This window comes from Myodes glareolus, chromosome 16 (assembly GCF_982192425.1).
Source record: "Myodes glareolus chromosome 16, mMyoGla1.1, whole genome shotgun sequence".
Taxonomy (NCBI): domain Eukaryota; kingdom Metazoa; phylum Chordata; class Mammalia; order Rodentia; family Cricetidae; genus Myodes; species Myodes glareolus.
In genome coordinates this window covers 3028566-3055112 of record NC_142041.1, presented here as the reverse complement: position 1 = coordinate 3055112, position 26547 = coordinate 3028566, and the positions used below count along the sequence as shown (strand labels likewise).

Sequence of the window (26547 nt, the reverse complement as noted above, 5' to 3'; positions counted from 1 at the left end):
AACATGTGGAGCTTGGTGAGCTTGGTTCTGAAAGTTTCTACCACACTTCTTTGCCTTTGTGTTATTGTAACCAGACGCTTGGGACACATTTCCAGCACACAATAAGGTCTCAAAAGATTGACGTCTAGACAACCCAGATGTACTAACGTAGATGATCACCCGAATACAGCATATGTTATATTAAAATGCCAAATGTAACATGTAACTGCGTAGTTTTCTCCACCTCTAGTGATTTCCAGTTTCTGAAAATTCTTAGGAGAAACGCAGGTGGAAAAGTCTGGACGGGGCTCTTTCTGAGTCACAGGTTTACCTGGTGACCAGGAGTCACATTTCCTTCTCTTTATACTTTGTAAGATTCAAGGGGGAAGCTAATGGTATTGCTAAAATCGCTTCCTTCCTAACATCTTAAATTTTTATGAGTTAATTCTATTGCATTTCAATGATTCTACTTCAAGCTTCAAAAGGCAACATTAGAAGCAGCACAATCCTGCATTCTCCGGTCTGTAAGGACAGCTCACATCTTAAAACAGCCATGTGACAGTCTTCGTTAGCACAAAATGAGGCACTGTTGAGACTGTCCAGCCCATCGTATACATTAATCAAATTAAACTAATACCTTGCAGTCTAATGTTGTCCAAACAAATACTAGACTGCCTGGATAAACAATAAGCAACCATAATCACCACCAACGTGGTTTACCCCCCCCCCCATCAGCTTTCCCTTCCATCTGTAAATCAAACCAGGTAAAGGGGGACTGAGTTTCCCTGGACCAGCGGACTGTGAGGAGAAAGGAATCTAAGCGAGTTATCCCCACCACCTGCTGCTTCCTTGACTCCAAAACTCCAGCTCCATCTATTTCCAGGGATGAGAGAAATCTGGAGGGGAGGGGAAAGGTTGGCGAGAACAAGAGGCGGGAGCTAGGAAAGGGAGGCAGGAGGAGGCGTGGCCCGGCCTGGGGCCGGCGGGATAAATACGGAGAACTGGGTGCGGGGTGCAGAGAACTCCGGAGGACGCCCGAACGAAGCAGCACCGCGGACAGCGCCCGCCGCGCCGCGCCCAGCTCAGCCAGCGCTGCCCTCTCGCCCTGAGGTTCCCGCTCAGCGCTCTGATAGATAACTCGCCCCTGCACCATGGCAGAATCCCACCTGCAATCATCCCTGATCACAGCCTCACAGTTTTTCGAGATCTGGCTTCATTTCGACGCTGACGGTGATTATTTTCTTTTTAACCCCTTCAAGACCCATTCCCATTCCTCCCTTCCCTGCCCTTCGCTCCACTGATCTTCTTCATCTTAAGGGTCCTTTTCTCTTCCATCACCCTGCCCAACCTTGTCTTTCCACCCGTGGCTGACGACCCATCAGCCTGGAAGTTTGCATTGCTTGTATGGCACCCCCACGCTGTAAGCGTTCACCTTTCTAGGAACAACAATGGTAGGACAGATAGCAAAAATTGGGAAACCCTGTCCCCCAAAAGTTTCAAGGACTCCCCCAACACTCCCACTCTCCTCCTTTGCCCTCAATGTGGTTGAAGTTTGACACTTCTTAGGCAGGGGAACGCTGCAGCAGCTGGACCCATTGCTGATTAATCAGGGCTCAGGCTACATAGTCTCCCAGGACAGCTATCCTGGAAAGGACAGAGAAGAAACTTAGACAGATATCTGACACCTGGGTGCCTCTTTGTCTTTGCAGGAAGTGGTTACCTGGAAGGAAAGGAGCTGCAGAACTTGATCCAGGAGCTTCTGCAGGCGCGAAAGAAGGCTGGATTGGTAGGCTTGGGCTTGTGAAAGACCCTTCACCCCTAAAACATACCTATTCTTGTCTCTCGTGAACGAGGTTTGGTGGGCGAAAGACAAGACTTACTAAGAAAGGCGAGAAAGAACCTCTTTCCAAATTGCGTCAGGAGGAAAAGTGTGTGTGTGTGTGTGTGTGTGTGTGCAGGGTAGGGGAGTCTAAAAAAAGTCCCTGTTGTCTTAAATCGGACATATGTAGTCTATATCCGTCTTTTCCTTAATAGGTCTTAAAAGGGAGCATTGATGTGTGAGACCTTTATCAGATGTGCTTCTGTATCGCTGAGTTGGTTGGGTGATTTCTGACTTCTCTTTCCTAGACGCTAAGTTGGGGGTAGAAATACGTTTCTGCCCCTTGGTGGCCAAGAGCAGATCTGCAGTTTCTAGTGCCAATTTTTGCTGCGATGTCGGTGTAGCTGGGGGATGGGGGTTAAGGAAACAGCTTGCCTTCACCCTTATCCCTGAGAAAAGATAACCAACTTGTAACACAAGTGTGAGTGAGAATTTGGCAAGAAACATTTTTTTTATTTTTTTTGTTGGAAAGAAACTCCAAAATTAGGAAAGCAATAAAACAAAACATTTTAAGAATTCAATGTATTGTAGAAAGAAAAAAATTCTGTTGAGAAACTATTAGAAATGATTCTTTAAAAGCTATAGTTTTGTCTTAAACCATTGGTTAGAAAAGTGATAATTATTGGTTTTAAATTAATTCCTTTGGGCCAAATGTATTTGTTGGGAAAGGATGATGTCAACATAAAAATGAAATGTATCCAGCCAGCTTTTAAGCATATGAGATGTTGTATGAAGGAGAACAGGTTAAGAAATTTACAGGTCCGTTGACATTTATGTTAGACTGCCTTTCAGAAAGCAATGTTGAATTTGGAGTAATTAAATATTAATGTTCTTCATCTCTTAGACTACGATTACAAATAAATTTTTACATTGAAGATGATATCCATATCATTCCTAGATATCATATATCATGCCACCATTTTCAATGCTGGGGGGTGTGATGTACTAACAGGACTATGTTTGTTGTTTTGTTATTCTTCTGTCTATGGTGAAATTTGTATAATAGGCATCATTATACAACATATCAGAAGGAAATTCCACAAGGTTGTAATGTACTCTAATGTAAGCAGACTATGAAGTCACTAAAATCTTGCCAGACTGACTTTAAACCAGATCATGCTCCGGGGAGTCTTTGGCTCAAGTTTAATACAGTATAATCTGAAAGTGTAATAGAATGAGATCCAATAAAGATGTCTTCTATGCACTTTGCCCCATTTTCACCATGTGTGTTACTATGCAAATAAACCCATGTAATTCTACCACTGTGGGCCTCTGGGTCCTAGCTAATGAGACTAAAGTAATTTCCTTCCTCACTTAAAATAGAGTAAACACCTATGGAAAGTTTTGTTTCTCATAGAAATTATAATTACAACCTTGGATGGTGCTTCTAACAGCTAAATGAACACATTTCAATTTTCCAGAAGTAACTTTAGTATTACTAGAGATTTACTTCCATCCTATAAATACAAATATTCATGAGCTCTGTGTTTTTTGTAGATTTTTTCCTCCTCACTTTAACACTTCTACTTTCTGTAAATATAAATATATATACTTAAAAATATAAAAACAAAAAACAAAGCAGAGTTCGAGTGGGAGTTACAGAGTTTAAACTTATTTATTTTTTCTGCTGCCTAATTTGATTTTGATCTGTAAGAAGCTGTAATCAAATTATAATTTGATAAGACTCATCTTTTGCAAAAGCATATGTCATATTAAGTTGCTTAATACCTTGATATCCGAATATTTTTATGGATTATGTAACAGACTTTGGTTGGATAACTAAAAACTCTAAATTAAGATCTAGATTAAGAGTTCAGATATATTGGACACGTTTCACTTATACTAGTGATCTGTTACCGTAAACCTACTTTTATATATTTCTTTTCTTTAAAAACCACACGTGATGACCTGATAAACCAGACTTCTTCTCATATCCTGACTTAGAGAGACAAAGAGAAGCATTTATTTGGTTCATCATCATAATGTGAAATTTCACCTTCCCATCAAGTGAATATGATAGCCCAGGAGACCATTTCTGAGCTCACTCTCCTGTTTAAACAAGGTCTCATCTTGCATTTACTCTCATCTTCATGAGTCTTCAGTTGATGGTACTGATTATACATGTTCCTCGCTACTTAAAACACATATTACAACCCATTTGCCACCCAGCAACTTCCCAAGCTACATATCAAGTCTGCTTCTAGAACCAGTAATGTCATATCATTTTAATATTTAATAACACAACTTTGGTTTTGTTCACTTAGAGGTACATGAAAAATCTGGAACTGCTATTCCCTTGCTTGACACTGTTGAGCCAGACACTTTCATTTTCTTATAGTTGCTTCTGTAACAGAATTTGATAGATGCAAATTGAAAAGTATCCCCAGTACAAGGGTTCTTTCAGGATCACAGTGTAATTAAATTAATTTATTGTTGCTTGCTACTTTAGTTCTATTGTATATTTACAATTATTTCTAAAGGCTAAGTGCTAGTCTTAGTGCTTTAGAGCTTCAGTGTGGCCCAGATCGTATTAGACAAGCTATCTACCATAAACTTGTGTGGTTGACACTGTTCATTACGGTGAAAATCGAGACCTTAATTTGCTTTCTCAAAGAGATGGAATAGGGTATTAGTAACAACTGGCCTATTTTAAATAGACCAGTTCATGTCACAGAGACACTTTAATTGGGCTTTGTTTAAGACCCAAGTGTTAAAAGCTAAAATACCTTATAATTCATAACTTTCTAATATGTCAATATGTAAAGAGACGCAAAAAGGAAAGTCAAAAGAGAAGGTAGCACTTGTCACTCCAAAGCACTCTTTATTATACAAAATATGAGGGAAAATAATACTTTGAGGAAAGGGGAAACCAGGGCAGCTTGGAAAATTGCTTCCTATGGTCCTGGGAGAGGCAAAGATCAGACACATATAATCTGTGGCCTAAAATATGGTCTTCAGTATTGCCCAGCTCCTAGTGAAACACAAATTTGTTAGGTCATTTTCTTCCCTCACACTTCTCTCCCAACATTTTTCTAATTGTATGTAATGAACATACATCTATTTCAAGCCCAAAAGATTAATTGCCCACAAACAGGGCCCCTTCATATATACATATTTCTCTTGTCCAAGCCAAATGCCTACTCCACCACCCATAGACAAGATACTGTGTTAAAATAAGGAGATGCTATATGACAAAACTGTGCAGAAAAATGAAGTAAGACCTTCCATAAAGCAAGCTTTTTAAAGTATATTAACAGCTATTCTGTTTCAATTTTCATTTTTCTTTGCAGTGACTTATCAACATCATTACAAGAACATTTTTTCACAAACATCTTACCTGATTTTTTATTATTATTTTAGGAGTTATCGCCTGAGATGAAAACCTTTGTGGATCAGTACGGGCAGAGAGATGATGGAAAAATAGGAATCGTAGAGGTAAGAAACCTAAGCGTTTGTCTGATTTAATGAATGAACAGCAACTCTGCAATTTATAGAGTAAGTCAAGTGTAACTCACACACAGAGGCCATTCAATGTCAACATCCTATCTTTTTCTTTCAACACACCAAATTAAGATGGCAGAAACTTGAGAAGAAGCTGAAGAGTTTAATGCGGTCCCAGTCCTCGATTAAAATCATTGTCAAAAAGACTGAGAAGAGAAACATTGTCTCTCTCCCAGTCCTGTCACTGACACTAGTGAAACGAGCAAATCCCATCTTCTGGGTGAGCACTGCCCACCCCACACTCCTGTGCTCTGCCTTGCCCACCCCATACCCACTCAGCACAGTGGCCGAGTACCCAATTAATTTGTTAATGTTTAGCAGGGCAAACTTTCTGTAATGTTTTAAAACTAAATGTTTTCAGTGCTGTGAAGGTGTCGTGGCCAAAGACTGCACCCTGGTCTCTGAAATTCTATTTCATGTTGACAGAGGTGCCCTATCAAAAGCATGGGGACTTTCCTACTGTGAGTGAACACTTCACAGTCTGGTACAGGTACACATTTGAAGAAATTAAAGCAGTGAACGGCAAATCTTGCCTTTTGACAGTGACTTTTTTCTCTTTAATACAACAAGTATGTCTATAACTCAAGGAAAGGAAATCAATTATTTTTCCATCTCTTGTCTCTACTTGCAAACTAGTTGCTGCTTCCCTTCCATCTGTTGGTGATACCTCAGCTCTGTGTTGCTCCGTCACCTATCAAAATCTTGGTAGAAAGCTTTATCTAGAAAAATAACTAGGAACATATTTTGAAATATGAAATATCACAGTCATGATTATATTCATAAAACCTTCTCAGTCTCTTCAGTTCTGAAGTGCCTTGGCCTTCAAAAGTTTGTGATGGTTCACTTTTTATTTAGAAAATTAACCTGGTTTCCAAATAATTGATCTTATTAGGACACTTGTGGTGCCAGTGTGAAATATACAGATTTTTAAACACATACTACAAGTAGAGTGAGGTGGGGAGACTATTATTATCTTTGTAATTAAAACTTCTCCCTGGAGTATATGCTTCCCCCTTTTGCCTGTGCACAGCTCATTACTGTCTAAATAGATAACTGTCATTGAACTTACTTCTGACACAGAGGCCGACTAATCAAGACAAGAATAATAAAATTATGCTTAAGAATGTAAGTGAAATGAGATAAATAATTACTCAAAACTAGTTTGAAAGTCTAATATAAAAGATTCTTCTAAACTGGCAATTTCAGAATTTGGAGTGCTTTATAATTCCAGTTGAAGGAAGATTACCATCTTATATTTAGCAATTCCACCTTGAAGCCTTCCAATGGACTCAATTATTTATTATAAGTCACTTATTGGGTGTTGTAAGGTTATGTAGTAGAAGAATGGGGTCTATTCACAAAGTGTTACATTTTTAAATAGGTAGAATAGATGGATACAGATTATGCTGTGTGTGATACAGTCGAACCCTTTTAGACATAATGTTTCAACTTTCATGTGGATGAGAAGTTAGCATTCAGCAGATGTGCTGTCTTAAGATATGGTGAAATGCAGTCTCCACAAGTTAGAGATAAGAACTGTTAGGTAGGAAGGGGTTTGTGTGTATAAAAAAAAATGGAAGCAAAAGAAGATGAATAAAGAGAGAAAGAATAGCAAACCTGCCAAACAACATAGCTTCACGACACTGTGCACCGTACAGTTGTGAGCCCTCATCAGTTATTGGCCAAGATTTTAGAGGAGGCAGCTGAAAGAGATTCTCTAAAGAGAAGAGAATTTAAAAACGGAAGAATAGGAAGGAGTTTGCTGCAGTGGTTCCTAACGCATGTCCCGGGTAGCTAAGTAAGAGACGAAAAAAGACAAGTCTTTGAGGTACGCCTAGGAAAAAGAAGTAAAATGTTGCAGAAAACAGGAAGACCGTGGGGAATGTGTGCCCTCACGGTTTGCCCTCTAGTATCACCAGAAGGTTGTGCTAAATGCAATTTATCCCATATCCAACTTGATACGCGATCTTCCCTGCTGAGAAATCCCGCATGTTGCATGGTACTCCAGTATAAAAAGCCTTCCCAAGTACCTCATAATCTCCTTCTTAGCCAGTACACTCTGCCTTAGTGTTCACAGAAAGGGGTTGAATTGACTTGTATGTTATACTCTGTTAATAGTTAGACTCCAGGGCTCATTGAAGTCTAATCAAAGGAAACTAATAAGCAAGCAGTAATCTGCTTCCCTGTGGGAACTACCCAACTGAATTAAAAGAAAGGAAATTCAGTACCTAATTTTCAATATTCTGACCTGATACAATAAACTGACACTTTCCATAACGTGTATTTTTACCTACACATATTCAAGGGAAAAAGATGTTGATATGTCTAATATCCTGAATGTGTTAATTTAATCACCGTAAAAGATTTTAAAAAGCACATGAAGATGGCTCAGAAATAACAAGACTGTTAATATGAACTCCAAAGTGGAGCATTGATAATTTGAGATAACTTAATGACTACCATGGCAATCAGAAATGTTCTATATTTATTCAGGCTAATATAGTTCTGCTGTAAAGAAGGTCCATTAAAATAATTAAGGAGGGAGACTGAATGGCTTAGCAGGTCATGGAATTCCTTTCTCTAGGTCTCACATGAAGTACACACGGATGCCTCCTTCTGCTAGATGTCAAATCTTGAAGATTTCCCTCTGCTCGGTTGGGCAATGTGTAGGAACCTATCAGCCTCTCTAGACTTAGTGTTCTATCTGTCCAGGTCAGTGGGTGCACAGAAAAAAAGAATAGATCTAAAGGCTATTTTAACCTAAAAACTGAAACAACAGTTGAAGGGAAGCAGACACTTCTCTGGCTGTCTCCTGTCTTCCACAGTGGGATTTAAGTGTGCACATTTTGCCAAGGAGGTTATTGGGGGCAGGCAAAATACTTATCTATTTTAGAATTGAAGAAACTGGTTAGTGGAAAAATAGAGTTTGAAATTTTGTTCTGGACAGACTTTTTAAAGTGAGTTAATAGAAACACTGTTTCAAGTAAAGGGTACTGATGGTAAGGGATCAATGTCTCAAAATCAAAACTATTAGACCATCTGACTTCAAAACTGCCTCCAACTACAAGCTACATAAAAATAGTCTCAGGACATCTGCTTCCTGGACTATGAGCAAGCATGACTATGTTCTAACTTCATGTGTCTATTACAAGCACAAGCACCAAATGAGATAATTCGTGTCAAACAAACAGACCACGGTAAAAACCTAGTATTCATATTTGGCATTATCACCAAATACAGAAATGAGTTACTAAAAATCCTACTCTATTGTTCTAAATGCCAAAAGCTTCTTTCTCCTTCTTACATAATTTATTAAATTCAAGTTATTAAACTCAAATACTTTTAAGTTCATGACTATTTACCTTCCACATCCCCTGGGTTCACTTCTCATTGGCGGGAAAAAAAAGGCTCCTTCAGCTTCCAAATGTAAAAAGAAATCGTTGTCTTACATGCTCAGGAAAGGTGACATGTCCCATAGCTACCTTTAAATATGATGAAGTCTGTTCTCGTGGATGTTGACGTGTCTGTTGTAGCTATTTGTTTCTCTGTGAAGTCACCCTCCATGGGTACTCCTCCGACACGTAGCGTTTGGCTTTATTTTTGTACCTAGCTTTTGCTTAGAAGTTGTTAGGGGGAAAGATCTTTTGAAAGGATCTGTCTTCCTGTGAGAGTCTGACTGGGAGTAACTACGAATCACCAGCAATCCACACAGTGGCCTACAAATCAACATCCAGATAAGGCATGGCCAGAATTTCAACTCTTTCTAAAGCATAAGGCAGGGGTCCCATATTACACTAGGGAGGGAAAGGAAAAGGCAAAGAATGCAAGTGAAACTCCTTTAGGGTTGAGTTCCCAGGAAGCAGATCTGAGTTTCCTTAGGAAGTACTTGGGTATCACTTGCTACAGAAGTAAAGACAGCACCTGGCCTGAGGGGTGCTGCACCCCTCAATGGAGGCTTTCTCTGTAATGAGCTCTGAAGTGGGGTGCTACTTCAGAAATCCCAAGTTTTGACCAGGAGGATAGGGCTTTTGTGAGATTTAACCATGGGCTGCAGTCTCCTTGAAGGCATAGGCATCTTCAGCCCAGACAGTTCCTCCGAGGTACAGCTGAGTGCACAATATTTCTGGAAGCAGGAGCAGTTTCGGATAGCATCTCTCAAGGTTCACTCCAGCCTCTATCCACAGCCCGGGCATCAGCTGAACCACATCCAAGGGAACTTTACTTCCCTGGGTTTACAGCTGATGCTAGACGTGAGCATCACTCATTGCATCAGGAAAATATTTACCGATGCAGTTGTTAGGCAAAGAAATAGTCTAGAAAATTCTCAAGGACACAGGTAAGTAGAAAGAAGTTTGTTGCTCCACTGTCAATGCTAAGCAACCAGTTCCACAAGTAAAGACCTAAGGGTTCGGTCTGCATTCACAGCTGTCTGTCTTGCCTTCCATTCATCCCCTTGTTTCACTTCACTTTTTTCTGAATTTTTTCACATTAAAGATTGGGGACTTCAAGAAAGGGCAATCAGGTGACTCAAAGGCTAAAAAGTTACCAACAATCTTGAAAGCAGGACTAGGAATTTCTGTGGACATCAGTAACTTAGCAAATCTAAGAATAAAGCAGTCCTGCCTAGCATCTTCTGGGAAAGACCTTTGGCACATCCTAGACCTTCTTTGTCTTAATTGCTACACATGAGAATCTTCACATCCATGTGAATAATAATTTGAATAATGATTACTATGCATTGGCAAAAGGATCATCAGACAACACAGGACCACAATATTGTAGAATTCGCCTTGGAAAGGAAGTCTTTCTATTTGCCCCAGGCACACATCAGCAAAACACAGGCATTGCATTTGAAATGGCCTTTTTTGTCCCACAATGATATTTTGTGTGAGTAAAGTTCATTTGTTTTTTTAAATAAGATAGTACTATAATGAGTACCTTAACAGTTTAATTAGATTTAAAGAGAACACTTTGCATATAGATAAAAATCAATATTTTTATAATTGAGATCAAAACAGTATGCACAAAAATTATGCATCTATAATATCCATAAAGGACAGCGGAAGTGGTGGTGCCCAACTTTAATCCAAGTACGCAGGAGGCAGAGGCAAGTGGATCTCCGAGTTGAAGTCAGCCTGATCTACAGAGTGAATTCCAAGATAGCCTGAGCTACACAGAGAAACTTTGTACTGAAAAAAACAAAGAGGAGTAGGCGTGTGAGACTGTGACTCTCTTTATATTTGACATTCTAAAAATCTCTGGTCATTATGTGAGTCACATGAACTTCACAAAGCAAAGATGGGTAAACTTTCCTAATCTTGCATCTAAACATTACTTACTAGTATATTCTTTTGCTTTTTCTGCTTTTAAATAGTTGGTGAATTTTCAGAAGTATACTTTTTAAGAGAAATCATTATTTCTTAGTTTAAGGCAACAGATATTTTATAAAATTCAAGTAGCATAGAAAACGATGTAAGTGAAGGTTGTTGACTCTATTTCCTGTCTATGAAGTATTTCTAAGTTTAAAAGAAATCACAAGCATATGCTCTAGGCACCCAATATGCTGGGTTCCATTGACTCTGAGTGGGCCTCTCTGAGCTCCTGAAATGGCCTGGGAGAGATCCACTCCAAACATTAAAAGTTGCATATTAATAAGCAAAGGAAGAGTTGAGATTGGCTATTCCAGTCCTAAACAGCTGTGACATTTCACAAACAGACTTTCAGAATGACACTAAATCTTCTAACATATACTGCTACCATCAACTTGTCTCATCACTGACATGTTTCCTCATCCTTTATGACCTAGAATTTCTATTTTCTTACTTCATCCTCATCTCTCCTGGATAAGTCTTTCCTCCCTTCCCTTTTCACACCCTCTGAAGTCCTAAAGAATCCTTCTCCAGAATGCCTTAGTATTATATACTGGGCTTAAGGAGCATGATTGTTTCTCCTCTCTTTCGAGACCCTCTCCGTATCCAGTTCTCTCTCTCCTTTCTTCTCTTCTCCCTTAGCTTTAGGGGAAACCTGCTAATGATTCTTTAATAATGAAAATCACTTACAGTAACTTTCTACTATGGGTCCACATACAGATGCAAAGGAAAGAAAAACTCATGAAGAAGATGAATTCTAGATTTCATTGAGTATAAAGAAGCATGGCTTCTCACAGCCAGTGGTAGCAATCACCAATAAGTGCTTCCTTTGCATTCCAAGAGAGAAGGAGCAACAGTCATCTAACTACTATAATCAAGGAGTGTGGTGTGGACTTCATTTTTATTGAGACAAGGTTTCTGTGTAGCTTTGGAACCTGTCCTAGAACTCATTCTGTAGACCAGACTGGCCTCGAATTCATAGAGATCTACCTGCCTCTGCCTCCTGAGAGCTAGAATTAAAAGCATGCACCACCACCCATATTTTTGCAGACTTAATTTACTAAGTCATCAAATTTAACTGAGTTCCAGAGTCTCCAAGTCACTAGGGTAAATCTCTCAATCTCAGCATCCTCAATTTAAAAGTTTGTGATTTGAATTACATTGGACTGTATTATTTCTGAGAGGCGCAATTTTATGGGTAAAGCGATCAACTATGAAGATCAGATAAGACTTGAACATAGTACTAAGATACTTGAAATATACATATATTATATTACATATACATAATTTATGTAATCGCACACTACAGTGATATAAGTGTATATATAGACTAAAACCTGATTTAATTTCTAAAATCACTGGCAAACTCTAAAGCTCTATTTTCGCATTTTAGGCACATTATCATCTACCCACACTAGTGGCATTAGTTTTTAGTTAAGATGTTTTCTGACTGGATCCTACTAAATATTCTAGCAAGGTTTATTTATTTTGTCTTTCACCTTGTTGTCACCCCCATAAGTAAGGACTATGGGACTGTTGTAATGTGAGATTTTTTTTCAAGGATCTGAAAGCAGAACACTTTAAAGCACATGTTGCACCGCTATAAGGAACATGAGGTGGCTTGCACATAGAGTGAAGTGATGATTTACATTAAACTCCAAACCTCAATGGGACCAAAAGTTTGAAAAACTTTTAAGTAGGTGATTTAGTTGAGCATTTCGAACACTTTCTGACCTTAATGTTAATTTCAACCCCGGTTTCTTAAACCAGAGATAGCGACCTACAGGGGTCACCATCAATGTGCTAACGGTACAAGGTTTCTAAGAACACAAGAAACAAAAATTAATTCAGCATTAAGAACATAATGACCCCAGGTGTTCCCGGAAGCACCCACCTTGCACAACTTCACTGCAGCCTTGGTGCCGACCACACGTGTTCAGCTGGCACTGGCAACACTGGCAAGCATTGCCAGGCACACCCCCCACAGGACTGCCATGTGCTGTGAATTGTAGTCTTTTTTGCTGTGCACACAAACTTTGCTGCTCTTAGAGAAGCAGAATAGCCTAATTACGGAAAACAGAGACTTCTAACACTTTCCTACTGCCGTTCCTCAGCCTGCAACAAATTTATTACATCTTTGTATGACGTTGCAGTATTTTGATTTTAAAGATTTCTGTTAGAGTTGTCAAATTGAATTTCACAAAAATTTGTTAAGATAATTCTAGTTTGGGATAAGGACAAGGTTTTCAACAATTTCTGTAATGATGTAAAAACATGGTGGTGCCATTTTATATTTCATATTTATGGGAAATACTGCTCACAGTAGACACTTTTACCGTACTTCTTGGAATTGTCACAGATGGATCAGTTCCAAAGACTGAAGATGGTCTGCACCCTGCAGTATCAAACATCCAGCCAAGATTTAATCTTTATATAAAAGCATTTTAGTTCATCTTTAATAAATGATAAAATTATATAAAATAATTACTTTAAACTAAATTGTTATGTTTTCTTATTCATAAATGTTTGTTTGCAAATTTGCATTATGAATGCCTGGGGTCACGTAAAACTTTCTCAGCAGAAAAGAGGCTTATATATGGGAGAAATTTAAGTAACTCTGTTCTAGACAGGTTTAAAGTCTATGTACCAGGGATAAGGGTGTGTGTCTGTGCTTCAGGGAACTCAGCCACTGCTGAAAAGGAGTCAAATGTTGGATGCAAAGATTTATTCTTCAGTGGTGAAGAGTCCGTCATTCCAACAGCACACACTTTGAGTCAGGGACATTCATTTCTCCTTCACCTCCTTCTCCTAGTAATGATACTAAGGGCCAGGGCAGCTGGGGAAGTTGTCAGGGACCACAGCTCATTAGCAGCAGACCCAGAAATAGAAGTCGCGTTGGCAGTGGGGCCATCAATCCAGCTCCCTCCTTCTCCACATGCAATAGATTATATTAGTCTTAAAATGGGATCTGTGGCTCCTTATTCCTCAAAAGAGGGAAGGAGGGAGAGAGAGGTAGAGAGAGAGGGAGGGAGATGTGTTGAAGCTAGGGAATGAGATCTCAGGGGAAATGTCACAGAATCAAACAGTGAAAAACAAAAATTGCCCTAAGCCCTGGATTCAAGCAGCACATGTACTCTGACAGGGGACACAATTTAAAAGTGTCCTTGTTTACATCTAGGTCCCCCTGTTTATGGTGATGTGCCTTTCTATCTCTTTCTGCTGTTCTGCTGTTGCGTTTGGTCCGCCTCCATTGTGTTTCTCTCCCGAATTAAATATGTATAATTTTTTTCTTCCTTCTTTTCACCTATATTCATGTCTCTCGCAATTTCTCATATCCCATGAACTCTAGAGGCATAGTGTGTGCCACTCTGTGCATGCTGAAAGAGCCAAGACCTGATCAGTGGTACAGAGCTTCCTCAGGAGGCACCTGCTTGTGTGTGCAGCCCATGGAAATGGGTCCACAATAGCCATCTCTTCAACTGGGCAGCCAGGTCCTCACGGTGTAGGTATTGGAGCATGCCTCAGTGTTTTCACCTTAGAAGCAAAGCATTAGAAAGGAGTAGTGGACTACATCTGTCTAGTCTATTAGTCAGCTGACACTTACCGGCTCCTACTTTCTCAGTCACTATCACTGCTCAAAGAACACACTAAGGCAAACCTGAAGCAGCAGGTGATGGCCCAGCCTCATGCCAGGCTCCTCATTTCTGTTTTCCCATCTTTCCCAGCTGGCTCATGTCTTACCCACAGAAGAGAATTTTCTACTGCTCTTCCGATGCCAGCAACTGAAGTCCTGTGAGGAATTCATGAAGGTAAAAAAAATCACACGCCCTGGAAGACAGGTGCTGAAAATCAGGAAGTTGATGGGCTCCATAGATTGACTTAACCCTCATTTTCTGTCTCCACATGCCTGCAGACTTGGAGAAAGTATGACACTGACCACAGCGGCTTCATAGAAACCGAGGAACTCAAGGTGAGTGACTCAAGGCTGAGGCCAAGCAGGCTCCTTCCAGATGCAGCCATGAACTGCCAAGGGATTCATAGCTTTTTTAAAAACCTCCCACCAAAGACACTTACGCTGAGAAGTGCCGCATTTGCGCCCACTCTTCACATCATTACCGAAACACCAGATCGAAAGACAGACTTCAAGTGCTTCTTGAGATTCTGCAGGAAATTAGCATTCTCTGTGGTGTTCCTAAACGGTTACATAAGACAGATGGATGATAAGACATACATACATACATATGCACACACACATACACACACACACACACAGAGAGAGAGAGAGAGAGAGAGAGGTAGATAACTATGCCCACCAAATAGGCGACCACTCTCCAGTGAAATCTGAAATTTTATTTTATATATCAAATCCATAGATTTTTCTTTGCAAAAACAAATGACAGAGACATGTGTTGTACCTTATGCATATTTATTTCATCTTTGCATATATTATAGGAAATAGGCATTGCTCTAGTGACAAAAAAAAACTGCCAAAAGTTGAGACCTACTGAAGGCCATACAGAAACAAGACAGAGGTCTGGGAGGTTTAATCCCAGACCCATCCAGATCCAAGGTCTTAGACATAGCCTATGACCTACTGCCTCTTGGCCACATAAATTACGCAGCTAGAAAACTATGTAGAAAATTGAAATTATGAAAATAAACCTACCAGTTCATATCTCACAGAAGTCTTGAGGAAGTCTTGTTGAAGAGGAATATAAGGAAAAGGACTCTGAATCAAACACAACCTCAGGACAAATTGCCGGGTTATTCTACCTCACTTCACCTTTAAAGCAGGGGCAATGATACTGTGGAGTCTCGGATACTGCCCAGTGGTCTGCCAAGTGCAGAGCATAACAAATGTATAACACTCAATTCAGCAGTGGGAACCAGTCGCCCACCCTGTTTCTTCCGGTCAACCAGAAGACCTCTTAGTCAGAAGGGACCAATTTCCTCTAAGTTCAGAATTCGGAGTGATTGAATGGAAGCAAGGGCTAGCATGCTGGCTTCATCAGTTAAGGCATCCACTAGCAAGCCTGACAGCTTGCGTTTGCTTTTCTGGACCCCACATGACGGCAGGAGAAATATTCCCTGATCTGCACATGTGTGCCCTAGCATCTATGCACCCTCACACTGTCACACATGCATGCACACAAAACAACCTTTTTTAATTTTTAAAGGGGAAGCTTAAGTTAATATTTGTTCAGCGCCCAAATGTGTGTTTTCTATGTCACAGACACAGTACTGAGTTTGAAATGCATCTCAGTATTTATTCTTCAGGAAATCTGCAAGGCAGTTTACTATGACTCCTAATATATAGAGAGACAGGATTTCAGAATGCCTGGGGAACTTTTCACAATTACACACCTGCCTAGGAAGAGAACCTAGGCTTGGCCCTAGAGTGTCTGTTGGTATCAATAGCCTTTTTTTCCTACAGCACTACAGCACTGTGTGCCTCAAGTTTCACTCGCTGTGAGCTGCTTCTGCAGCTGCTTTGTAGGGAAATGGATGTGTTGCTTTCCTAATCATAATTCAGCATGGTTTAAGGACAGAACTTTGGAGATTGGACTGGTCCGTGTGTGCCACTGCGAAATGGCCAGAAGACTCAGCAGCAGCCAACATTTTTTGATGTAAAGTTCCTCAAAACAGTGTCTTTCAGAAACTGCTCTGCTTCTAGATCCCGCAAGGTGACAGGGAAGCTGCTATGGTTTTGCTCTTTTAGACAAAAAGAATGCTTTTTAAAAACTCATCCAGTATGTAATGAAAACCTTAGCTCACTTCAGTACTGACCTCAAAATATCCCCCGAGTCTCTCTCTTTGTTCTAAATTCTATTCTCAGAAAGGAAATTCTAAATAGAAGTCCCTCCCTGGAGAATTTTGAAGATAAGTTGGCATTCTTTTTTAATGGATCTTTCAAGAAAGCTAATTTTAAGGAAAGAAAGCTAATTTTAAGATCCATAATAGAGTAAAACATCGCTTGCTCTCAGGCACGACTTTGAATCCTAGTGTCCCAAGGTTTCTCCACGGCTATTTTTGTGACCACCATTTCAGTGTCTGATGAGGCTTTTTAACCCAATTAATCTCTGACAAAAAGAAAAACTCAGAAGGCTCAAAAATAAAACTCACCCCCACCAGATAACTTTGAATTTTCTATGCTTCACTTTGGATCTAAAGCAGAGTGGTCAACGTGGAAACAAATGTATCAAATAAATGTATCAAGTAAATGTATCAAATCAAGAAAGGGGCTTTTCCCTGAAAACTGTGAAGCCGGCTCCCCCTGACAGGGCACGTTCTCTTTCAAGGAGACAGAGCGCTGTGAAGGCTCCAAAGGAACTCGGCCCTCCAGGACTCTGGGCACCGGCTCTGCTCAGCTTCCATAGCTGTGTTAATTCATTTCCTGAGGAAATCAAAGAGTTACAAAGGAACAACAGTGGAGAAAATGAAAGGCGATTGCAGCCCTCAGCATTCACACAGCATTTACACGGCAAGGCTTTGCAAAGCTTTTATCTCCGTAAAACAAAAATCAAACTCACTCCCCCCTGCTGAGTTAATAATCATTGTTTTCACCCTTCCCATATTTAATTTCTGCCTTCATATGATTCATCTGTCCCTCAAGGATTTGATATTACCAACTGGTGTAGTTCGTACCGTCAGCGGAAGCATTTGAACAAAGATCCTATAGATCCTGGGATGCAGAAAGCTAGCCACCAGCCCATCTGGAGAACAGCATAACACTAGCAGCAAACTAATAGGGAAACATGGCCTGGGATGCAGCAGGAAATGCATTTTAAATTATTGCTATATTTCCATCTAGCTTGCTGAACATTGTTCACACAGGCTAGAGAGATACAGACGGGGCCTTACACTTGTAACAAGAAGAGCACATGGATACGGGTGAAGAGAGGCATCCATTGGACTGATTAAGTTTTAATTCAGATCCTTTTACATTACAAAAACCACATCCTCCTTTAATTGTAATCACAAGAGCACAACACAGCTCTGACTGGGACAAATTGGGTCTCAGTAAGAGGCAGGTATTGTGCCTGCAAAGGTAGTTTCATTATTGGGATGCCACAAGGTCCACCAGACTAACAAAATCCTCTCCTCACCTGGCTCTGCCATGGAGGTTTTCTTTGCGTTCATCCAGGTATGCTCTGTTGCAGACTATATATCATCAATGGCATGAAAATTTCTGTGTGTTCTTTTTCTCAACAGAACTTTCTAAAGGACCTACTAGAGAAAGCAAACAAGACCGTGGATGATACAAAACTAGCTGAGTACACAGACCTCATGGTAAGACTGAACTGGAAAAGGTTTGGCCAAAGAGTTCATTGAACACATTGTGTTCTTGTTAAGTCTTGCTACCCAGGATGGAATAAATAAATCACGACTTGAACATCACATAACCACAGATGAGCATTTCTGATAAAGCTGCATCATATTTATACCTCAAAAAAAGACTTTTCTTTAAAAGTCTGAGTAATCAGATTACTAAGTTGTATAGTTTATACACATTATACTTATATATAAAACACAAATGACATCACCTTTTGTTCATAGAAATTTCTGGTGTCTGAGTACGACAGAGAAAGAATGAAATATATAATGTAAAAAAAATAGAGCACCAGGTGGTGGTGGCACACGCCTTTAATCCCAGCACTTGGGAGGCAGAGGCAGGCAGATCTCTGTGAGTTTGAGGCCAACCTGGTCTACAAGAGCTAGTTCCAGGATGGGCTCCAAAGCCACAGAAAAACCCTGTCTCAAAAAAATAAATAAATAAAAGTAAAAATAAAAAAATTTTAAAAATTAAAAAATAAAAAACCTTAGACTTTTCTAGAATCTAATGAAAGCTGCTAACTACTTTATTCATTAAATTTCTTAAAGTGAGTTTCTTCTCCTTTGATTTTTATTATTTAGGGATATAGTATCAGTATTACGAATGAGATCCAAAGCACCTTAAGCCTGATGTTTTGATAACTGTATAAACAAGATTTGTTATAAAATATGAACAATATAGCCACAAAACTTCCTTACACATAAGTGCCTAATGCACATAAATTAGTGAGGTTCTAGACAAAGTAAATATTCGTACTTTGTTTCAAGTAGGTCATTAGTGAATCTTAACACATTATGGGATTGACATTATAGGATAGCAAGCAATACATATGCTTGTATTTTCTCTACATAGTGTAAAGTTATTGAGTTCTTACCCTGTAGGTTAAATAAACACATCATTAAATGTTACTTCTACACTGTTGGATTCTCTCTGAGGGACAATCTTCTGAGTTCCTGTTCTAGTCAGGAGCGCTGAGGTTCACGGTCCATCTCGGCACTCCTGGGTACAGCTCCAGCTGCAGCAACAAGCCGGTGGGATGCTCTTGCAGTGTCCTGAAGGCAAGGCCTAAACTTCCTCTGGCCCTTTTTTGGGGAACTGAACAATAACCCACATTTATCAATTTTCTGGTTTGTCTCAATCTTAAGGGATTCTATTTAAAGTAAAACTGCCTTTCCAGGTAGGAGTCTGAAGCCACCTTTCAGAAACGGCTCAGATGGGAGCTTCCCCCTGTTGGACTGGCCCAGTAGAACTGATTAAATGTCATAAACCAGTTCCAATCCAGGAAACAAATTAATCAAGAACTAATTAAAATTTGAATATATAGGTGAAGAAACATTTCCCTATGGACACAATACTCTGTGATCTAGTTGTCCAGTATCTTGGTAGAGAGTGCAATAATATTAGGTCAGTTACGGTCAATGGATTACAAAATGCGATGTCAGTAAAGAGCCCTGAACACTGATGTCCTTCCAACAGAGAATTCTTAGACCTCCTCAAGCCATAGAGTGTACTTTCTTTTTCCCATGGAAACACCTTTCTAAACCTTTACGCACTGACTTTACCATAGCCCTTTCCATACACACATGACATTTGGCATGTTTAGTGTTCGCATTACCCTCATTCTGACACTATTTACTGCTTTCTAAAAGTGTGAATGTTTCCTACGTGAGTATTTACATGTAGGGACACCCCGGGATGTGATATGCAAGTGCACTACCGAGTTAGGAGGTATCGTTAAATTTCCCAATGGAAAATAAAACAACTTGAAATGATTCAGAAAAAAACCTCAGACTTGTTATCCACTTACTGCTTTTGTTGAATTTTTTGCTTTAAAAGTGAAACAGTCTGGGGATGTAATTTAGTGTTCAAGCGCTCATGCTGCGTGCACTCAAGATGTTTGATTTTTGAATGCTTGTCCCTTCCTTCAGTAATTCGTAACTCAATGGCCCCAATGTTGGCAATGTCTTTCAGCTAAAACTCTTTGATTCAAATAATGATGGGAAGCTGGAGCTGACAGAGATGGCCAGGTAAGATTCGAGGTTGCGTAGATGTTAGTAGAAGAAACGGGTCCTCCTCTAAAACTCCAAGCGACTAATATAATGTTGTTCTCCCAAAAGGTTACTACCAGTGCAGGAGAATTTCCTTCTTAAGTTCCAGGTAGTAGACTTTTCTCTACAATAAATAGTGTTTTTCTTTAAAAAGTCAAAATGTGGGAAATTTGTCAAGAAAAACAAGCTGAAATACAGATTATGTTTTAACTGAACCTCTCTCCTGTCTCCTAGGGAATCAAAATGTGTGGGAAAGAGTTCAATAAGGCTTTTGAGTTATATGATCAGGTAAAAGTAATTTCTTTCCTTTTTTTCTTTTACAAAAAAATTGCAAAGATAATTTTACATGAAATCTACCCTCTTAAGATTTTAACCATAAAATATCATATTTATTAATTATAGAAGCAGACTGCATAGCAGTTCTGTAAGACCGATTTACCGCACACAATTGAGAATTTACACCTATGGATGACCATGCGCTTCCACCCTTCCCCTTCCCTGACATCAGCCATTCTGCTGTTTCCATGAGTTTCACTGTTGTAGAAACATTTTATAAGTGGATTCACAGAGCTGCCCTCCTCTGACAGGCTTATTTCACCTTATATGTCCTCAAGGTACCTATATTATAATACGTTACAGAGTGTCATTTTTAAATGGTGGGTTAATATAGTATTGTATGTATATATGCACATATATACATGATCTCCTTGTACATATTCTTTATTTATTCATCAATGGATATTAGGCTGCTGCTACATCTTAGCTATTACAAAAGCACCACAATGAACATGGAATGCTAATATCTCATCAAGACAGATCCTGGTCTTTCTGGAAAAAAACAGAATTGTGATGTTTTATTATATATCATATATTAGTTCTATTTTAAAAATTTTTGTGGTACCATCACACTATCCTGCTGTATCATTTTGATATTCCATCAACAGTGTACAAATGTTTCCAATTTCTTCATATCCTCACCAACACTGCCTTGCTTTGTTTGTCTGATAATAGCGACTTTTGCCTCTGTGAACTGATTTAACTTGCATTTCTGTGATGGTCAGGAACACTGATCCCCTTTTCACAAGATGATTAGACATTTATATCTTCCTTCAAGGAGTAGCTGGTCACATTTTACCCATTCTTTCATCAGATTGGCTTTATGCTGCTGAATTGTAGATATTCCTTACATATTTTAATATTACATTTCCTTTAGGGAAGACCTTAGTGCCTTATGTGACACATGGCTTACAACTCTCTCCTCCTAGGCTGAAGGTCACGTTTCACTCTGAATGGTTTTTGCAGCTTTTATGCTGAGCTCCACCATCTTCCTGTTGTCTGTGCCCTGGGCTCATAACCCACAAACTTGATGCTAAGACTAACATCATAAAGTTTTCACCTATTTTATATTTAAACAGTTTCTGTTGATGTTATCTGGTTTTGGTTTTGCATCCCATACTGGCTGTCCTGGAGCTCACTATATGAACCAGACTGACCCTGTACTCATAGAGATCTATTGCTTATACCCTCCAAGAGCTAAGATTAAAGATGTGTACCGCCACACCTGCCTCTAGGAGTTTTGTATCTTCTAGACTGAAATATTTGCATTGAGTTAAGTTTTGTCCATATGAAAGACAGGAATCCAGCTCCTCCCCCTTTTGCAGTTGGATACAGTTTCCCCATAATTTTTGTTGAAGATAATATCCTTGTCCTTATAGTCAGCTTCCTAGTGAAAGGTCAGCTGATTCTCTGCATGTGGACGAATTCCGGAGCTCTCTGTCCTATTCCATTAGTTTATAATCCAGTGTCTAAGTAATTACCATACTGTTTTAGTTACTGTAACTGTGGACCAGTTCCAGAGCTCTCCTATTCCATTAGTTTTTAAACCAGTATGTAAGTAATTACCACACTGCCTTAGCTACTGTAACTAAGTACTATATTTTTGAAATCAGAAACTGCTGCTTTTTTTTCATATTTGTGTGTTTGTTCGCTTGCTTGCTTGTTTGGGGGAGGAAAAGCACGCCACAGCCTGTCTTAGCCCCTGAGTCATCCTACCAGCCCAACACCTCCATTTTCATCCTTTTCTTCCTCTAAACTATTTCAGATTTAGGTCTTTTGTGGTTGTTTATAAATTTTAGTTGTGTCTTTCATATTTCGTCTTAAAATACCCCAGGTGTTTGGGAAGGAATCACATTGATCGTTAGAACTAAATAGTATGAACACTTTAACGGTAAAAGTATTAAGTCTTCCAACCCACAAGCACAGGTGCTTCTCCATCGGTTTGTGCCTTTGATTTCTCTCATCAGCATTTTACAGCTGCCAGTGCACATGAGTTTCCACTGCGTTGCTAAGGTTACTCTTAAGTAGTTTATTCTACTTTTAGTGTATTGCAAAAGGGATTTTATTTTCCTTTCATATAGTTTATTGTTAATGTGTAGAAATAGAACTGATTTTTAAATACAGATTTCTATATTTTATGCCTATACTTAATTTACATAATGATGCCACCATGTTTTTATCTTGAGAGTTTTCTATATTTAAAAATCATATTACTACTTCTTCCTCCTCAGTTTTTTTTTTTTCTGGTCTATAATTCCACCCATGAGGAGAACCGGGAAAGTGCCAAAAGAAAATAAAAGCCCCAAACTAAAGGTTCATAATTAAAAAGAAATCATGACCAACAAATTACACAACCGATTCATTCATTCCACAGAAAACCTGCTATATCATATCTCACACCACATGACCTTATTCGGATGCTAGCCTAAGACCTTTCCACTATGGGACTCTGAAATCAGAGTCAAATCCTCTCAGCCACCGACTGGCTTGTAAACGGGAGCCAAGAATGGCATTCCCAGGAAGAGCTGAATGGATGTTAAGTAAGGGGAAACATCCCACAGAGGTTTCTCACATTTAAAAAGGGGGGGACTTCATGCATGAGAAAAGGTTGCTTATGAGTTTGCTCATTCATGCCTTGGCTTCTAATTTCTCTATACCTGGACCTAGGCGCTATATAACGCTGCCTGCTGATATGACAGGAAGCCAGCCACATCTCCCATCGGCCACAATGTTCTCCTCTGCCACAAGAATGTGTCTAGCTTCATTTACTTATTCCAACTGAAAAAGCTTCTAACATAGAGTGAAATATTAAATGCAAAAGTGATTTGAAAGTTTTGATCAATTTCACTAGTATAAGTGCCCACCTTTTTTTGCAACTGTGGTAAAGTTGTGTTAAGGGCCAGACGCACCCGGTTAGGACACTCCCCGAGACGGATTTTTTGAGGGCCACAGTTAACTTCTAATGTATACCATCGTATTTCTCCTCCCTCAGGATGGCAACGGATACATAGATGAAAATGAGCTGGATGCTTTACTGAAGGATCTGTGTGAGAAGAACAAACAGGTAAATCGGTTGTCGTGCAGTTTATTTCCTAAGCAGACTTTAGGGAATTACCCAGAAGCTACCACACATCTGTTGTGGGAATCTACTCAAAGACTTTGCAGAGAAACGGGAGCAGACATTAATTCTTAACTCAAACTGAGTCCAGCCCAAATCAGTAAGTTGTGACAAACAGATTTGGGCTAAAAACAACCTGGTGATTATTTTTTTTATCAAAAAAAATTTACCCCAATCTTTTCTTAATGTTGATGTCACCAGCAGTTTCTCACATTTTATCACTGGCCAGGGGTTAACAAACTTCCGTATCTCATTGGATCGCAATACTGTCTGTGCTCTATACAGGAACTGGATGTTAATAATATTACTACATACAAGAAGAACATAATGGCCTTGTCGGATGGAGGGAAGCTCTACCGAACAGATCTTGCTCTTATTCTCTCTGCTGGGGACAACTAGAGTTGGTGGCCACAACCACTTGCTAGTGATACATTGTATCTAAAAACATAACTGTGCACTATAAAGGAGTAGGCTGTACTTTTCTTTTATATCTGTAAATCCTACTGCATAGAGAGAATTATCCAGGATGGGTGGCACATTCTTTTCTGCTTGTTTCTATACTGTTTGTAATGTACAGTTTTTGTAACCAGATAATTGAAAAGAAGGAAGTCCATGCTTAGGCCAGCTGGTACAATCAATTAAGAAATGAATCTAACATGGTTTTGCTTTCATAAATGCAGCTGAATATTTGGATTTCCCTAAAAATTCTACCAGCATTCTTGTCAAAAAAATCTAGTGTTGGGTGTGCAAATGCACAACTGTCACCGAGTAGAACAATAACACATAACAAGCCAAGTACTTTTATTTTAGACGATCATAGGACTGTCCCACCAAGCACTTCTATGTTGTTTCCATCTAGTGGAGGGGAGGTGCTTCTGCATCTGAAGCACCAAACATCAATCCCTAGTTAGTTAATTATGGCTTTATTATAAAACGTTCTCCCTAGAGATTTAGTTTACCGATCATTGACATGTCTACTGCTTGAATAGAAACCACACTATTGATTCAAGATGGCTTGGCGACAAGGAAAGGGAGCCAGATGACACAGACATCTGTCTGATTTTATGTCTATATTTCAAAGAAGTCTACTGCCAGAGAATGTGACGTTAGCCCATTTTCTAAATTATTTTCATGTGTTTCCAGATGACAATTATTCTAGTAAACTGCTGTTTTATGTCATATTCGCTGTGTACTCTCTGATTAAATTCAATGTACTGAGTATCCTGGTGTCTAGTTTGCATACTTCCTGGATTTTCTATGTAGAAATGTTCACCTCCACCAAGGGTATCTATTGGCTCTGAAAATATTTTTTTTAGCTATAACTATTCTATTTTTACTATGTAATTGATTTTAATGTAAGATTCATAGCAACCTGATTATTGAATGTTATTTCATCAAAATTTTTGTGTATCCTGTGGATTCTATATTTCATATTGAGATCAGCATTCAAAATAGTTCAATTTCTATCTCTAGAGTTTCAGACAAGTTCAAGATAGAATCAGAAGAGAAATGCTAGTGTAATCATTTATCTTATCTAGAAAATGATAATCTAAAACCCTCATGGGCCCACATGTAGCTCAATTTCATATATTTTTAGCTAGTATAGCCTATACTGGTTATAGGTTGCAAATAATGACTAATGACCTTAGATTCTTTATTGCAAAGTGAAAACCAGTGACAGAGTCTATGAAGTTCATAGTTGCCACTAAAGAGTTAATGGAGGCCTGGGGCAGCTTGAATATCCCTATTAGGCACTTTTTTCTAGTTCCTAAAAATAACAACAACAAAAAAGTGGGCCTTTTCTCTCAAAAATGAATAAAAAGGGGATCTACCACTAAAAACAAAACAAAACAAACAAACAAACAAAAAGAACTTCATATCCCATGTAGGGAGGGAACAACAGACTGGCTTTGCTGTAGGATGCATTTGGAAGCAGTGGCATTGCACTGATTAACTACTAAGAATAAAGAAAATTGCATTACTCTCTCCTGTTTGTTTCTCCCCCAAAGTGTTAATTTGTATGTAATCTATCATCAATTAGGGTAGAAATGTAGATATCTTGAATCATTTTAGCCTAAGGACTCTAATAAAAACTTTGCTCAGTGAATGACTGGATACAAGGCTTAGAGGTATGGGGAGTTTTTGAGAACAAAGAAATCCCAGAAGATCCAAATATTTTGAGAGTTCTTTTTCCGCAAGTGATTTAGCCACATATTTTTTTTCATGAAAGATCTTGAAAGCAACAGGAACATGCAAAGATCTTGTAAATTTCATTTATAAAAAAATGGCTGTTCAAACATAAAATATTAAAATGACACCAAGTTTGGCATTCTTACGATAATGGTAGATAGAAAAATATAATTGTAGTAGTTCTTCTGATGTTGATTTTATGTTTTCTTGTGGTTGTGTTTCTTCATTCATCTGTTCATTTTTCTGAAGCAGGGTCTCACCATGTAGTGCATACTGGTCTTGAACTCTTGATCCTCTTGATTTAATCACCCTAATAACAGAATTACAGATGTGTGCCTTCATACTCAACACTGATAGTAGCATTTTGCAAAAGACTCCTCAGAGAGCTGACAGCAACTGTGGTCACAAATCTGGTAGCAAGACCATCATGGCGGACTCAAGTTCCTGAAAACTGTCAAAATGCTGACTGTGTAGTAAGTCAGCTCACACATATGCGACAGATTCTTTCCTGGGCAGAGAACAGGAAGAAGAATAAAAAGGATATGAACATAGATGTGTGGCTGTAAGACCACTTGCACAAATCTGCCTCAAACCTTGAAGGAAGTGCATTTCAGCTTAATCCCACTCTAAATATAAATGGTATACGGATAACACTGAGGTATCTTTAATACTCTGGGCCAAGAAATAGTTCTTAGCCATTTGGAAGAAACACTGGAAAGCCATACCCTATAAAAACATTAAGAGAACACCCACACATGCATACTACTAAGAGTGTGAAAATTATAACACAAGTG

At 39.1% G+C, this 26547-nt stretch overlaps 1 protein-coding gene across 1 annotated transcript; it reads left to right on the top strand.

Moving 5' to 3' along the window:
- Window positions 1-1023: 1023 nt before the first annotated feature.
- Window positions 1024-24784, top strand: Calb1 (calbindin 1). The gene is made up of 11 exons (XM_048420451.3): window positions 1024-1209; window positions 1689-1765; window positions 5219-5293; window positions 14454-14537; window positions 14642-14698; window positions 17941-18018; window positions 20033-20088; window positions 20179-20218; window positions 20344-20397; window positions 23438-23509; window positions 23849-24784. Exons 1-11 carry the CDS (start codon window positions 1131-1133, stop codon window positions 23960-23962), a joined length of 786 nt encoding a protein of 261 aa, XP_048276408.1. The 5' UTR covers window positions 1024-1130; the 3' UTR covers window positions 23963-24784.
- Window positions 24785-26547: the final 1763 nt, after the last annotated feature.